Source organism: Podarcis raffonei, chromosome 13 (assembly GCF_027172205.1).
Source record: "Podarcis raffonei isolate rPodRaf1 chromosome 13, rPodRaf1.pri, whole genome shotgun sequence".
In the NCBI taxonomy this organism is placed as follows: domain Eukaryota; kingdom Metazoa; phylum Chordata; class Lepidosauria; order Squamata; family Lacertidae; genus Podarcis; species Podarcis raffonei.
In genome coordinates, this window is record NC_070614.1 from 6,671,357 (window position 1) to 6,689,069 (window position 17,713).

A 17,713-nucleotide genomic window follows, 5' to 3' on the forward strand; every position below is an offset into this window, starting at 1 on the left:
TGGCTCGGGGAACTCTTCTCTGAACCCTGTGTCAGTTCAGGGCACTGATGCCAGCAGCAAGAAGCAATAACGCCACATTCTCTAGGTCACGACCAGGCCATTACCCAGGGGCAGGAATGTGACAGCCTCTAGCCTGATGTCTGAACTGGGGTGCTTAATCCTAGGTGAAATGTGTGAGAGCATGCAGGAGTCTGTGTGCATGTCTGCATCTTGCTTCCTGCAAGGCTGGGAATCAGGAAGCCTTCGCTCCTTCGCTTTTGCTATCGGATGACAGCACGGCGCAATTAAAAATGGAAAGCCACCACCTACACAATCCCTCATGGAGCGTTTGGCAGTCATTTGACAATATTTGACCGGTTAATTGATCGGCATGCCAAGCTTAGTATAGACGTGCTCTGCATTAAGAAACATCTCCCACGCGGATGACATTTGACTTGCATTTTCATAAATGGACCTGTTTACATACCCTGCTTCTATAGATAATGATGACATTCCATTGCATATCACTTCTGGTTCCTTTATAGCTCTGGCTTTTTTTCCTTTTTTTTTTTTAAACGGACTGGCTTGTAATTATTAGCAAATGAAGATAAGGAACTGAACAGGACATGTTGTTTCAAACATTGTGTTTAAAATTAAAAAAAGGTAACACAGCACATTACAATAGCCCGCTAAATATAGTCACGGATTAGAGAGCCATTGTTTCCAATCCTGCTATATAAAACTAAGAGTCTCCAAATGGAATGTCACTTGACCTTTCGTGTTCCACTGGCCTGTGCTTGTATTTAACTGATGCCGGGACAACAGATTTCTCCTCAGAGGTGTCCAGCGTTGACATGACAGGCCTTAGTGTTTTGTCCCCGCCATGTTCAGGAGACATAAGCCCAGCTCTTCGGAGCACAAGAGAGACCTTGGACCTGCACTGCCACATAATGACATGAGAAGTTTCTTCAGCTTGTCTCAGCTTGTCCTCTCGGCCGGCCACCTGAAACCACCTCCAGTCTTAAGGCACTCCAAAACGACTTACTTTGAAGTGGAGATCCTTGATGCCCACAGCAAAAAACAGATTTGTGTAGTGGACAAGGTGAGTCAATGTGGTTTGTATGTTTTTTATCACACACTACCTACTCCAGCATGCTGTGGGATGTGTGATCTTAAATGCATGACTTGCCCTGCAAGCCAAACTCCACTGACTTGGGAGTAAGCCCCACTGAATTCAATAGGACTTATTTCTGAGTAGACATGGTTAGGAGTATTCTGAGTCTTGCTTTCCTGCCTATATATATATATATATATATATATATATATGGCTACATGCAATAATTTTTAACCTCCTTCCTGGCCAAATTGTAAATGCATCTAACTCATTCTACAGCTTGATAGGAAGAATCAAATTGTGTTATTTTTCTGTGATGTTCATATTGCAGCTTATATTTAACTTTCCATAGGAAAGGACAGATTTTCCTTTTGTTTTTTTACCCTGTGGCACTGATGAAACCCTGTAACTTTCAAACAGGGCAGTGAATCAAACAGACCTAAGTGCAGAACTAAGCTTTGGAAGATGGGATGCATTTATCTGTAAATCTCAAATTCTGCTTTTCTGCCTATTCCCCCCCACCACTATAAATGAATGCTCTTTTAATATTCTAGGCTAGATTTTTTCACAGTATTTGACTCCTACTTAGCAACTGCTATAGATTCATCTGCAGGAAGACAGAACAAGTTTGCACTCGTAATGTCCTTTACTGCAGATTTCAACATTAAAATAATGCTGAATATTCAGAATCTTGCTGTTCAGTGCCAGTGTTTGATATCTGATGATATTTAACATTGGATATTATGGTAGCAGATTATATTTGACATGTGATGGTATTTTAATGTTTGATTTTCAGGATGTGCAATCCTATGCATATTTACTCAGAAAGTAAATCAGTAGGACTTAGTCCCAGATAAGCCTGCATACATCTATATTTATCTATATTTGTTATATATCAGCTAGATTTACTACTTTAATTTGATAGGAGGTATTCAGTTTCTATAATAGTCTGCGTTTTACATTCTCATTTGAAACCAGTGTTTCTTGGATGCACTCAGGCCATTTTTGTGGTAGAAGGGTAATAATAACATATTTGCACTGTACTTTAGAAGGCGCAAAATTCCTTCACCTATAATCCTTAGAACAACCCCGTATTGCAGCTCGTATGTTATAAAGGATTGACAGAATTGCTGGCCTAAAGGAATCTTGTGCCTGCAGAATAGAGGTGAAATTTGAACTTACTGACTCATAGCTCAGTCATTCAGCCGCTCTGACACCAGCTCATGGGTTCACAGGAACTGAACATCTATCTACATGCATGCCTTAATGTGCATGATGTTACATCATTTACATGAGGCTGCATTTGTGAGATGTGTGTCCTTTTTAAAAAAATAAATAAAAATGAGAACAATGGAACTTAAAGTGCTTGACTTTGGTTCAGTTGTGCCCAGTGAGTATGGCACAGTTCCGATTGAAAGCGAAATGTTTTCATCTTAAATACCTCTTTGGGGTCTGTTAGAAATACAAAAGCAAAGCAGAGTGAAAAACAAACAAACAGTACAACAAGTACAACATATTTTCTTCCCCTCCAATTTTCAGATACCACCATCATCAACGCTTCTCGATGTAAAACATAAGTTTCACAAAGTATGTAAGTACCTGGCGGCGCCTTTTGCATAGGGAAAAAGCTGTCTCCTATCCTATCACCAAGAACTCAGAATAAACTGTATGTGTGTGTGAAAGAGAGAGACAGGCCCAGATCAAAGGGGTAGGCAAAAGGGGGCTTGTGCCCCAGGTGGCAGACCAAGAGGCAGCAAACAACATACCGTATTTTTCCGTGTATAAGACTGGTTTGTTTCCCTAAAAAATAATGTCAAAAATTAGGGGGCGTCTTATACACGGGGTCATCTCCCCCCATTTTCTTAAATCTGAGTCCCCCCAAATAGGGGGCATCTTATACATGGGGGGCGTCTTATAGGTGGAAAATACGGTAATTTTTCATACTTGCCACAGCCTGAAGCAATGCAGGAGCAAGCCCTTTTGGAATGGGCTTCTTTACAGGGTTTGTTCTCCACTGGTGGGGATGGAAACAGCCATTTGGGAAATGAAGGCATGGGAGAAAGATGGGTAGTGAGGGCGAAAATGGTAGGGGAGAACAGCGAAAGGAAGAGCAAACAGCAAGGTAACTGGGTTGGAGGTAAGCAGGTCTACTCAGAAGTAAAATGTAAAGGTAAAGGGACCCCTGACCATTAGGTCCAGTCATGACTGACTCTGGGGTTGCGGCGCTCATCTCGCTTTATTGGCCGAGGGAGCTGGCGTACAGCTTCTGGGTACGTTTCTGAGCACAATTCAAAGTGTTGGTGCTGACCTTTAAAGCCCTAAACGGCCTCGGTCCAGTATACCTGAAGGAGCGTCTCCACCCCCATCGTTCAGCCCGGACGCTGAGGTCCAGAGCTGAGGTCTTCTGGCGGTTCCCTCATTGCGAGAAGCAAAGCTACAGGGAACCAGGCAGAGGGCCTTCTCGGTAGTGGCGCCCGCCCTGTGGAACGCCCTTCTAGCAGATGTCAAAGCGATAAACAACTACCTGACATTCAGAAGACATCTTAAGGCAGCCCTGTTCAGGGAAGTTTTTAACGTGTGATATTTTACTGTATTTTTGGCTTTTATGGAAGCCGCCCAGAGTGGCTGGGGAGGCCCAGCCAGATGGGCGGGGTATAAATAATAAATTATTATTATTATTATTATTATTATTATTATTATTATTATGGGTCATGTGGCCAGCATGACTAAGCTGCTTCTGGCGAACCAGAGCAGCGCACGGAAACGCCGTTTACCTTCCCGCCGGAGCGCTACCTATTTATCTAATTGAACTTTGATGTGCTTTCGAACTGCTAGGTTGGCAGGAGCAGGGACCGAGCAACGGGAGCTCACCCCGTCGTGGGGATTTGAACTGCCGACCTTCTGATCGGAAAGCCCTAGGCTCTGTGGTTTAACCCACAGCGCCACCCACGTCCCTTACTCAGAAGTACTCCCTATTAAACTCAATGGAGCTTACTGCTAAGTGGATGGAGTTAGTAATGGAGGCATTTGTCTCCTCTTTTTGTGTGGGGGTGGGGAATGGGCTGTAATATGGTGCATAGTCTTGCTTCGCCGCATTGTGCACAATCTCAATGCAAGTTATATGAACTGTTGAAATTTGCTGCAATTTATTATATGTATGTGTCAAGAAGGCACATACCTGTAGGAGATAAATTCTGCCTGATGAGCAACAAGTTTTCTACGGGCCATAGATATTTAGAGACAGCTGAGTGTCTTCTAGTGCTGGTGTTCATTCTGTCTAGAGCTCATCCACATGGGAATTCAGAGACAAAAAAGCCCCCATGTGACTTATGAAGATGCAGAATGTTTATTCTCTGAATCAGAAAGTGTTTCTCTTTCCTCCCACTGCAGGGCAATCAGTCACAAATACTGGCAAGTTTTTTAGAGAAATCCCAGTTGTAAAAGTATTGCATTTAGGGACTTAGTGCTTAATGCAATTGCCTTGAAAATATCTCTTTTTTAATTTAAGTGTTTAATTATATAGCTGTCAGTTTAATTCTGAAACTGAAAGGAACAATTTTTAAAAGTTTTACATCCAGGGCCAAATGAGAAGTGGAACTGGAGATCTTACGTTCGCTTTTTTAAAAAAAAGTTAATACAGTGGTACCTTCAGGATACATACACTTCAGGTTACAGACTCTGCTAACCCAGAAATAGTACCTCGGGTGAAGAACTTTGCTTCAAGATGAGAACAGAAATCGTGTTCCGGCGGCACAGTGGCAGCGGGAGGCCCCATTAGCTGGTGCTTCAGGTTAAGTGGTGCTTCAAGTTAAGAATAGTTTCAGGTTAAGAACGGACCTCCGGAATTAATTAAGTACTTAACCCGAGGTACCACTGTACCGTCAGCAGCAGACCTGAATCAGGTCAGGAGACCCACCCCACTTTCTGCCCCCTTAAAAAAAAAGCCAAGCACATAAATCTGAATGTTAAATTCTTGTAAATTGCAGGTCTACTGTATTTGCTAAACCTTAACCAGCCTTTCTTCAAAGGAAGCTTGGGCTAGGTTTCCCTGCAAGCCTCTCATCTGTGTATTTGATGCAGACTTGTTTAATTTGATTAAAAGGATGTAGGAAAATCCACCCTGATCATGGCTGTTCTTTAAAACTTGTTAAAGTGAATCCAAGCAATAAGTACTGTAAAAAGCTTTCTGCAGGAATCTTTCATTTATTTACTTTAAGACTGCAAGATTCCTGGTTGAAGTTCACAACCCGGGAGAGGGGGGTAGCAGCAGTGCAGACTCCCTGCGACAGCAGCGCGGGAGAAGCACGTTGGCATATTGCGTGAGCACTTTAGGCAGAAAGTGCAAATATTGGAACATAAGGACATGTTGGTCCATTCTCCCCATCAGCGGTGATATACTTGCATCAGCATAATCCAGTGTCACACATTTTATTAATCAGAGAAAAAGTGGGCTTAATCAGCTATATGCAATGTTGAAATAGAAATGTGTGCAGCTGCTATCCCAATATTATGGAGGCGGTGCAGATAAAATAGCTTTAATCACCACTCTTTCATACATAAAGCTCAGCCTTGATTGATTCCTGATTTGGTTGATAACTAAGAGGGAGCTAAAAATAAGCCACCACAATGCTGTGAAAAGGGGTCCTCTTCAGTGTTACAGCCAACCAGCCAAGCCACCTTTCAGGAAGCGCCATCCCCCTGCCCAGGGGTGTAGGAAGGGGAGTGCAGGGGGTGCAGGCCGCCCCGGGTGCCATCCTGGAGGGGGGGGTGACAAAATGGCAAACCGTGGGGGGTGGCACTTACCGTAGTGCCTGGCCTTCAGCGCGCCCAAGCCACGCATCTCTCCTGGGAGTGACACGGTGACTCGGGACCCCATGCTGTCCGAAATGGCTGCGTGGGGCTTGTGTTCGCCAGGCAGACTATGCGTAAATCACCACGGCACCCCCCCCCGGGTGGATCGCTGTGCCATCCCTGTGCATGGATCGCTGCCCCGCCGCTGTGGGCAGATCGCCCCACCTCCAACCCTCTGGATGCCGGAGCAGCTAGTTACACCCCTGCCCCTGTCCTCCTGCTTTTCATTCCCCCCACCCTCATAACAGACACCCAACATTATTCTGCACATACTGAGCATGCTTAGTCTGCATTAGTCTGGGGTGTGTGGTTTCGGGTTGCTTTTTTTGTTGTTCGCTTAGAAAATTTATTCCTTTACAGCGTTACCTCTAGTTACGAACTAAATTCGTTCTGGAGGTCCGTTCTTAACCTGAAACTGTTCTTAACTAGAGACGTGCTTTTGCTAATGGGGCCTCTTGCTGCCGCTGTGCCGCTGGCACACGATTTCCATTCTCCAGTTCTCAACTCGAGGCAACTCTTCCAGGTTAGCGGAGTTTGTAACCTGAAGCATTTGTAACCTGAGGCGTTTGTAACTTGAGGTACTGCTGTATATATATATATTAGAGACAGAGAGAGAGAGAGAGAGAATTGAAATACTTTATTGTCACTTGTACAACTTGTATACAGTGAAATTACGCAAGCACCCCCCACTCAGCTCTCTTAGTCTTAATTCCCCTAATTTACTGACGCACACCCACCAAACCCGAAAGTCAGTTGCCCTGTTGTAATCTTTTCATTCAGCAGCCTAACAGCCCACAGATAGAAGCTGTTCTTTACCCTGTTGGTGTGACTAATCACGCTTCTATATCTTCTGCCTGAGGGCAGAAGATCAAGAAAGTGCCGGCCAGGGTGTGAATCATCCCTGAGAATTTTCCTCACTCTCCTGAGGCAACAATCTTCCACTATTTCATCCAGCGGATTCACGGGACAGCCCATAATATCTTGTGCTGTATTCACCACCCTCTGTAGGCACTTCCTATCAGTTGATGTCAAACCAGCGTACCACACCATGATGCAGTATGAAAGGACAGCAGCAAATGTTGATTGACATCGTTCTTTTGCAATACTCTGAGGAGATGGAGTATATATTTGTACTTCTTTAAACATTTGGGTTTCCTCAAGCCTGTTGACATCTCGTCTTGTGTTTTGGCTATGTAAGGATTAACACTCAGAGAACCAATGCCACAATTAGGATTATACATGGGGCCTGCAACGAAATGTTACAGTAAGGAGCTTCTTCTGTTCAGGGATTCAGCTAGTCACTATATCCATCCACACAGCCCTATCCCAGATTCCCTGCCTGAATTCCTTCTTAAATGAGCATGCTTAGTTGGAAGGGGGACTACCCCTTGGAGAGGTGTTTATTATTATTGCTAAAGCGCTAAAGCGCTCTCTCTCTCTCTTTGTATTTCTGCAAACCTGAGATTTTCCTCCAGCCCGCTGAGAACACAATGTCAGTTGGATCTTCTCTGTTTATATACTTGTTGACATTCCCAAAGAACTCTAAATCTTATGGGAGACAGTACTTACCCTTGCAGAAGCTATGCTGGTTCTGCTTCAGCAAGACTTGTTTTTCTATATGCTTGGTAATTACATATTTAACAAAGCTTTCCACCAGGTTCCATGGGACAGATGTTAAGCTAACCAGCCTATAATTTTCAGCATCCTCCCACATAGCCAAACCAAAGTAGCCTCAGTATATAAATAGGTGTGTATTTCATCCCTACCCCATCAGTTAAAATTGGTTGAGATCAATCAACTAAATTTTTAGTTGATTAATCTACCCATTTATAAGCTAGAAATCCTAGCTATTAAAATACTAAATAAATCCATTGTATTCCATTGCAGTGGGGCCAGATAATTTCTGGGGAGAAAACAAATATGTTTTCCTTTTGCATTCACATCTAAACTCCCTGGTGTCTTGTTCATATTTTTTCATATTTTATAAACTTTTAACAACGACAGTACTTCAGTTCCTCTACACAAGCAGCACAAATTTTAACAGCACTGTCCAGCCAAAGTGAAGCAAGCTCCCGATATATATATATTTATTTTCAGACAGAAAGTCTTCTAGGTGGTATAGCTCCTTTCCAGGAGCATTTTCCAGTCTGGGGGAGAATGAAACACAGGGTTGTCAAAATGATACCGTTATCTCTCTGCAGTTACACCGAAGTGTTCTTGAGAATTCTCAGACACTTGATTCCCATTCACCTTAAATGACATTTATGATGACCTTTGCTATTTAAGGCCCGGACAACCTACACATCAAAATTGATGTATTTCACATTCACAGAAAATATGTGCCCTGGTTGATATGAAAGACACATAAAGTAGGGCATTTAAATATATTTCTATTAGGTTAGCTGAGGTCTTTAAATCTCTACTCTGTTTTTGCACTGTGCTCTCATTTTTTTGCCACACTGTTCTTTCTAAGAGCAACCTTCTTATTCTTTTTAAAAAAATGTTTCAGAGTGAAAGGTACATTTTTCACTTATTTGAATGCAGGTCCCCAGTGGTCGCCATCTCGCATAGGCCTGCGACTTGAACGCAGTAAGTACTCGTTTTTCTGCCAAGGTACTCCTGAGCTGGGTTTTCCAAACTTGGGTCTCTAGCTGCTTTTGGACTACAACTCCCATCATCCATAGCTGGCAGGCCCAGTGGTCATGGATGATGGAGATTGTAGTCCTCAAACAGCTATAGGCCCAAGTTTGAGAAGCCCTGCTCCCGAGCTTGTTTTCTGAATGAATTTCCACATTACCTTTCGTACGTGAGAACGAGCTTCCCAATGTTTATAATATGGATAGACAAACCAAGAAATAAATGTTTTGCTATACTGACTGTGCCAGTTTAGATTTCCCCCAATATTTTCACAGATTTGCAAATGTGAAGATTATCTTATATTTTATGTATGCATTGCCATCTTCAGTTGCTAGTCTTGCCAGAAGATCTTTGGGAAGTGAAGAAGGGGTGGTAGCCCCAAAGGTAAACTTCCTCTCTGACCAGAGCAAACATGGTGTAACCATGCTCTAACCAGCGCAAACATGGTCGCTAGCACTGATCCATCTTTGTTGTTCTGTTTCTTTCATGCTGGCAAGAAAGGAGATTGCTTGCCTGTCCTCCTTACTGGCTAGAACAGGGGTCCCCAAACTAAGGTCCGCGGGCTAGATAAGGCCTGAGGGACTCATTTATCCAGCCCACAGCGACACCCGCTGCTGATGCCCACTCTTATCGGTGCTGCGCTGCACGGCTGCCCACTTCCGGGTCAGAGGAGCACCGGAAATAGCTTGTGTGCATGCACAAACATTATTTGCACATGCGCAAGCCTTATTTCCGGTGCACCTCCAGGTCGGAGGAGGCCCGTGCACATGCGCACAAGCTATTTCCGGTGCTCCTCTGACCCAGAAGTGTGCTGGAAATAGCATGTGTGCATGCGTATGGGCACGTGCTCCCCCACCCTCTGGCCCACCACGTGATCGGCACTGGAGACACCGGCCCTAGACGCGGTAAGTTTGCTGACCCCTGGGCTAGAAGTGTGAATTTGAGCCATGAGGAACTCCCACTTTGCAAGTCCACCATTTGAGCAACATGAGCAAATAAATAAGACCTGGGACAATGCTCTCATGCCGCATCCTTAAATCAATGTCAAGTGATTTCTCTGTGAAGGTATTGCATCAAACGCTGACCACGTAATGTTTGGTCACTGTGGTATATACTCCAGTGACTGCCCTGCAGACTTGGTGTAATCCTGTGTTCCCATTCAAAAGTGATTTGTGGACTGGCAGGAAGCAAATGTGGTATGAGGCCATTTGAACGCTACCTAAACAGATTTGGCATTTCAGTGGCTGTATGTTAGTCGGACATCTCATGGAATTGGGTCGAGCATGTAACACATAAGCGGTGTTTCAGTTCAGACTGCATGTCACCTCCTTCTGTTTCTTTGTTATCATAGATGGGTCTTACTTGAGAGACTCCGTCAACATAAAGGCCCTTGCAGCTTCTTCTATCATTACGCTGTATTTCACAGACATGGGTCAGCAAGTCACCTGGACAACAGTAAGTTTAACTTTTGGTAAAATGCACACGGCAGAGTTGTGCATTAGCTTGAGAGGTGCTTCTTGCTTTGTTGGTTTTTATCATTTTCTTTTTTTATATAATTTTTATTTATTTTCCATTTAATGCTGTACATTCACATCATCATTGTCCACTATATCACCCTGGTTCTTTGGCGCCTATTGACTTCCTTCCCTCCCACCTCATGGCTTTCGAAATTAATCGTTATATCATTGCAATTTATACGTTTTCCAATTCTAATTAGACTTGTTACAGAATGTCTCAAACTTTAAATAAATATAGAAAGATAGAAAATTTCTCATTACAAGTCATTGTACAACCCTGCTAGTGATGTTAATTGCTTACAACCATCTTTCAAATATCGTATAAATTTACTCCAATCCTTTTGGAATACTTGATCGTGCTGGTTTTGGGTTTTTCCTGTCAGCTTCGCCAGTTCTGCAAAGTCTATCATCTTCATCTGCCACTCTTCTTTCATTGTACTACTTGCTGTTTCCATTTTTTGGGCTAAAAGAATTCTTGACACGGTTGTTGCATACATAAACAGTCTTTTATCTTCCCTTGGTATCTCTTCACCCACTATACCCAGTAAAAAGGCTTCTGGTTTTTTAATAAAAGTATTTTTAAACATTTTCTTTAACTCATTATATACCATTTCCCAGAAAACCTTTACCTTTTTACTTGTAGATTTCAACTCTGCAATGACCTTACTAGGCAACTCACTTTCCCTCAGCAATATGGAGAGAATTCTACTCCTCTTCCTTATAAGGTTGTGAGGATTACAGCAATACTCGTGCTGTCTTTTGAATATACAAAAGTGCTATATAAATACAACTTGTTCCACCTCGTAGTCAGTGCATGCAGCACAGTCCCTGGTCTGCTGCAGCTCAGCCGCTGCAAAAAGTGACATGATTCATCTCTGTCCACCATGGTGAAACATTATGTCATTAATTACATGTTTCCACACCATTTCAGTGCAGAGGAGACGTAATGCAAATTGGAAAAAGAACATCTACAATTATGTATCATTGTACATCGTTCTCAGACTGAAAACAACAGCAAATATCAATTGTATTTGCTAGATTTATTCCCATTCCAAACATGGGACAAATAAGTGAGCACCAGCAATTTTCTGCTGCCATTTTCATTGGAATTCTCTGACATCCCTAATCTGAGAAATGCAAATTTGGTCAGTTCATGGAAAAACACAGATCAAAGTACACCCTACAACTTCTCTAGCTACCACCCGGGATGTAAGAATTGGTATATGACACACATGGTAAGCAGCTTTCAAACATTATTCCTACCATGTTGAGAAGTACCATGCTGAAAATGTATTTGTTGGTCTGAATGCAGAGCTTTCATGCTTAAACTGATAAATGGAGGAAACCGCATTCGCCTTGCTAATGTGCATAGATATTACTAATCTATGAAAAACTTTACTGACCTATTTGTTTCATGTAGCTATGTGGCTCAATAGCCTGGAAGGAAATGAAAAAAAAAAGAACTGTTTGCAAATGCTTCCTAGCCAGGTCACCCAGACCAGTTGATCAATTTTTTTATCACCAACAGTATCACCAAGTAGCATTTACATCACCAAGTAGCAAGAGAAGAGATTCTATAAGAAAGGTGAAGAAAGAGCTATTCTTGATTAGTTAACCAGAACACAGGATGTGCCTTTAATATACGGTGGTGACTCAGAAACGCTGTGTCACCACCATCACTGTAAGGTGAGTTTCTCAAATTAATGATCTAGGCAGATGATGCTTATGGTCCGAATTGAAAATTCTCTCTGGCATTCATGGAATCAGGAATTAACGGAAACATCCACCCCTTCTCTTCTTCTGCCACATATAAATAGATGACACACAGAAGCATACTAAGCATTCAGTACATTTTGTATCAGTTGGTCGGGACTCTTTTGTGAATACGCACCCTGCTCCAATTTCAGCAGGCAAGAAACTAAAGCCAGCGCTTTAGATAATCTATAGTGCAGCTGCTTTTATCATTGTTGCTACTAATTTCTCCCCTCAATGTGCTCTCCTCCTCCCCCAAAGTCAATAAGCAACTTTAATAGTTTTCTGTTCTTGACATCACAGTGCCTCGACTGTGCAGCTGACTGATGCCACAGATGCCCAGTGACATTGCCAAGCTTGACTAATTTATGCTTTCTGAGAAAAGGCTAAGGAATAAACCCCACACAAGTCCCTAAGAAGGTTGGATGGCATCTTGTATGTCTCCTTCTGGCAACTCCTGCAGCCAACCTGGTGCCAAATGTATGGCTCTGCTTTCCTTTGGACCACACCAGCAAGGCTGAGAAGGGCGTCTTGTTGTCTGGGTAGCCCAGGACCTCCACACTCACTGCCCAGGCTTGTGCCCCAGAAAGGTCACTTTGGTGCTTCTAATGCAGCAAAAACAACACAGGAGGCAGCAATTATGAGAGTTTGACTTCACCCCCCAAAGGTGTACTCTTCCATTGTAATCCAAGATAGACAGATGCCACAGCATGTTCCTATTGAGTATAATAGAGGGTGAAATACCCAAGAAAGCACTCAGTGTCTTTCTCTACGCAACGGCACCGGCCAGAATAATTTATGCTCAAAGGTGGAAGGACCAGGGCTGTCGTTACCTGGGGGTGCAAGGGGTGCGAGGCACCCGGGCGCCGAATTCTGGGGGGCACCCGCCACTGAAGCTGCCTAAGCTCTTAACTATCTACCTGTAATGAAATAATAAATCATTTTGATCAAGCTAAAAAAACAAAATACATATATACCTTTTGTTGTTGTTGTTGTTTAGTCATTTAGTCGTGTCTGACTCTTCATGACCCCATGGACCAGCGCACGCCAGTCACTCCTGTCTTCCACTGCCTCCCGCAGTTTGGTCAAACTCATGCTGGTAGCTTCGAGAACACTGTCCAACCATCTCGTCCTCTGTCGTCCCCTTCTCCTTGTGCCCTCCATCTTTCCCAACAGCAGGGTCTTTTCCAGGGAGTCTTCTCTTCTCATGAGGTGGCCAAAGTATTGGAGCCTCAGCTTCAGGATCTGTCCTTCCAGTGAGCACTCAGGGCTGATTTCCTTAAGAATGGAACATATATACCTAGGTACAGTCATACCTAGGATTAAAGTAGCTTTGGGATGAGTATTTGCGGGTTGTGCACTGTGGTGACACGCATGCACAGACAGTCAGAATAACATCACGCGCATGAGCGGAAGCGGCGAATCACGACCCGCGCACACGCGCAGACGTGGGTTGCGTTCACTTCAGGATATGAACGGGGCTCTGGAACAGATCCCGTTCGCATCCAGAGGTACCACTGTATTACCGAAATGTATACCTACTGTTTCGCTAAAGGACTTTCAACTTTGTGCGCTCATTTACCTAAGACTTGTCATTCACAATGGTGGCGCTTGTCAGACTCAATAACGGCGCTTGTCATTCTCAACAGCGCCATGCACGCGAAATTAACTCTTAAATCAAAATATTATGTTACGTATTGTATTGAGGTGCTATGCGGCAGCAGGGTCAGTAGCACCTTTGACACGACTGATGTTTCTCCTAAGCAGGTGCCTAAAGAATACTTATAAGTTTAAGTGTGGTGGTGTTGTATACTTAAGTATAAGTGTATTGTAAATAAATGAGCAAATAAAAAAAATTGTTTCTTTTTCCTCCCTTCTTTCATAAACAAGAGATAAGGCGTAAGCGTGGTGTCTGACATAAGCATAATAAAAGTTAATTTGGGGGCTAAGCTAAATTTGAGGGCGCTGGGCTGATCTTTGCACCCCGGCGGCGCATATGCTAAAGACTGCTATGGGAAGGACCAAAATAGTCCTACGAAAGTAGACTGGCAGAATAAGCTAATACAATATGTGGAATTAGCCATGTTGACTGCACAGATGAAGAAATCAGGATGAGTCTGCTATAGAAGAGGAGTGGGAATACTTTGGAGACTACTTAAAGAAAGAAATAACCATATAGATTTCCAAGTAGGGCCAGATACATGAACAGCAGTGAAAAATAATCAGAAGGGTGGGGGGAATCAAGGAGATGCAGTTGAACAAGGGTTAAATAAGATCCCATGGAGGAATGTGTGGAGAAGCCAAAGAGTGTAGGATAAAGGATGATAACTGTATAATAGATGTATTGTTATGTAAAATGCACCAATAAACAAACATATTCTTACCACAGTATTTCTTTTTATTTATATATTTGACAAAATTCAATTATGACTTAATCAGCAAAACCCTGTAAGCAATTTATATATAACACTGCTTTTAATATTAATTAAAATAGCAATAGAATAAACTGTTTCAAACTAATTGACATGAAAATAGAAATAAATGCAGTTTTAAAACAGATATACGTCAATCCCCGGGATAGCTCAGTCAGTAGAGCATGAGACTCTCATGGTCGTGGGTTTGAGCCCCACATTGGGCAAAAAATTCCGGCATTGCAAGGGGTTGGACTAGATGACCCTCATTGTCTCTTCCAACTTTACAATCTTATGAGTCTATATAATTCCATGTTAAAACTCCATGTTGAAACTATGTATCTGGGTAGGCTTGCCTAAACAAAAAAGTTTGTTAGCAGGCCCTGAAAACTGGAGAATTTCAAAGAGTGAAAGCAGAGGAGTGATTCCTTGTAAATATGGAATGGAAGGGACACTATTCATTCTGAATAATGTCAACACAAACTGAAGTGATTGATTGGGTATATAAGGAGTAAGGCAATGAGTAAGGAGTAAGGCCAGCTCACAGGTGCTTATAATATCAGTGGAAACAGTTGGTAACTGCCTTTTAACCTGAAGATTGCCACTTGTCCAGTTTTAATTTTAATTTGTTTGAATTAATTGTGGGATGTATCTTAATTTATTGATCGCTTGTTTTTATGCATTGTCTTACTTGCATGATGTTAGTCGCTTTGAGCCCGGCTTTGGCTGGGGAGGCCGGGATATAAATAAAAATATTATTATTATTATTATTATTATTATTATTATTATTATTATTATTATTATTGTAAACTGGTTCAAGAGCTTTATATACTAAGAGCAACATCTTGAATTTACCCAACTATTCCCCATGAAAACTAAAGGTGAACTTAAAAAGACTTGTTGACTTTGCATGCAGGCATACCTTCCAATGAAAATAGGGACGTCCCATTCCATAATAATAATAATGTTATTATTTATACCCTAGCCATTTGGCATTTGCCAGATGATATTAAGGCTGCACAGGAAAATATCACTCTATGATCCCATTAGCTTCAGATGACCTTTTTTCTTTCTTCTTCTTCTTCCAGGTTTTTCTAACCGAATATACCGGGCCTCTTCTAATCTATCTGCTCTTTTACCTTCGCCTCTCAAGTATTTACGATGCAAAGGAGAGCGCAAGAAGTCTACGCCATCCTGTAGTTCAGTGAGTAAGAATGGTCTGTGCTCAAGGATGGTATGATGTGATGATGCCTTCTTAGAGCAAAGACAGACAAAAATGTGAGTGAATTAAGTATAGTGGAGGTGGTCTACCATGGTTGCCTCAATCTGAATCATCCAGTGCTTTTTTTCCTGGGGGTACGCAGGGGTACGCATACGGGTAAAGTTAAAAAGACCCCTGACGATTAGGTCCAGTCGTGACCGACTCTGGGGTTGTGGCGCTCATCTTGCTTTACTGGCCGAGGGAGCCAGTGTACAGCTTCCGAGTCATGTGGCCAGCATGACTAAGCCGCTTCTGGTGAACCAGAGCAGTGCATGGAAACGCTGTTTACCTTCCCGCCGGAGCGGTACCTATTTATCTACTTGCACTTTGACGTGCTTTCGAACTGCTAGGTTGGCAGGAGCAGGGACCAAGCAACGGGAGCTCACCCCGTCATGAGGATTCAAACCGCCGACCTTCTGATCGGCAAGTCCTAGGCTCTGTGGTTTAACCCACAGCACCACCCGCGGAATCTAACGGGAGAAGAAACTAAAAAAAAAATTTTTTTAATTTCTTCTCTAGCATGGTGAATCATCAGTTGTGTTGAAGAGCACGGTGATTTGTCAGTTCCGTTGCTGCAATCCCCGATGACAGCCTCATTTCCTGTCAGGTGTATCCTGAGTCTCAGACGGAATGAGAGTACCCCTAAACATTTTTTTTAAAAAAGAAAAAAAGCACTGGATTCATGAATGGGTTAGCCATGTCATTCACAAACACATGCACCCTTCAAATCTGTATTTATTTATGAATTTTATGCTGGGTAATATTTGTAAAGGAAAAGCCTGAGCCCATAAGCTTATGCAGGTTTTTTAGACACCCCCCCCCCACTTTTAAACATAGGCATATAATTACAAGCAAACTTCAAGCTAAAAGTAATCACAAAAGCAGTCATAAAAGCAAGAAGAATAAAAACTACAAGATAATGAAAATATATTCCATGGTGGAAAACAAGATTCACATTTATACCAAACATCAAATAATCATGAATTTTGGCAAATAAACTCATATTTAGTGGAAATGTGCCAACGATGAGATTGTTGGGTCATATAAATCCTAAACGTCCCCCAAGCAGAAGCAAAGTCATACATGGTGACATGTATGAATCAGTTTTTTTGGAAATGGCAATGAACATGACTTTCTATGGATCTACAGAATAACAAGATGCAGCCTTCTACCCTGGAAGGAGCACATAAGCCAATATGTTCCTTGTACATGCCGTACAACCCTAACACCATAAGGGGGAACCAGACTTTACGATATGAGGTTTCTAGTGCATACTCTTTCCCTTTTAGAAAGGTGAGGTCTGGATTGGTGGGCTTTTTAGATCTTGAGGAATATTTAACCTATACAGTGGTACCTCTGGTTGCGAACGGGATCCGTTCCAGAGGCCCGTTCGCAACCTGAAAGGAACGCAACCCACGTCTGCGCATCTGCACACGTGCGGGTCGCGATTTCCCACTTCTGCTCATGTGCATGATGTCATTTTGCATGTCTGCACATGCACGGGTGGCAAAACCAGGAAGTAACTTCCGGGTCGCCGTGGGACGCAACCTGAAAAAACGTATCATGAAGCAAACGTGACAAGAGTCGATCGCCATCTACCGGTCGATCGTGGGGCGTCAGTGGTAGAAGAAGAAGAAGAGGAGTTTGGATTTGATATCCCGCTTTATCACTACCCTAAGGAGTCTCAAAGCGGCTAACATTCTCCTTTCCCTTCCTCCCCACAACAAACACTCTGAGGTGAGTAAGGCTGAGAGACTTCAGAGAAGTGTGACTAGCCCAAGGTCACCCAGCAGCTGCATGTGGAGGAGCAGGGACGCGAACCCGGTTCACCAGATTACGAATCTACCGCTCTTAACCACTACACTACACTGGCACACTGGTAGATCATGGTCGATCGTGGGACCGTTTGCAAAAGTCCCACCACCCCTGTTTTGCCTCCCCTTTAAAAAAAAGCTCAAAAACTTTGGCTGGCAATGACAATGGGTAGATCGCTGCCAGTATTTTAATACTTTGAGTAGATCACTGTCTCTTGCGAGTTGGACATTCCTGACCTATACAATGCAGATTGTGGATGGCTTCCCTAAGATAACCTATTGAGTTAATGGGAGAAGCAAGCCTCTTAACCAGTTCAGGGTAGTAGCTGAGCTTTAAAGATGGCTACGTCAAACATTGCAATGAATTTTTTGGTTGG

At 42.9% G+C, this 17,713-nt stretch overlaps 1 protein-coding gene across 1 annotated transcript in view; it reads left to right on the forward strand.

Annotated features, from left to right (window-relative positions):
• Positions 1-718: 718 nt before the first annotated feature.
• Positions 719-17,713, forward strand: part of TECRL (trans-2,3-enoyl-CoA reductase like) — a 35,793-nt gene continuing 18,798 nt past the window's right edge. The window contains exons 1-5 of the mRNA XM_053361886.1: positions 719-1,081; positions 2,633-2,684; positions 8,489-8,533; positions 9,933-10,036; positions 15,350-15,465. Of these exons, the coding sequence (XP_053217861.1) occupies positions 863-1,081; positions 2,633-2,684; positions 8,489-8,533; positions 9,933-10,036; positions 15,350-15,465 (536 nt within the window). The 5' untranslated portion in view covers positions 719-862. The remainder of the gene's footprint in view (positions 1,082-2,632; positions 2,685-8,488; positions 8,534-9,932; positions 10,037-15,349; positions 15,466-17,713) is intronic.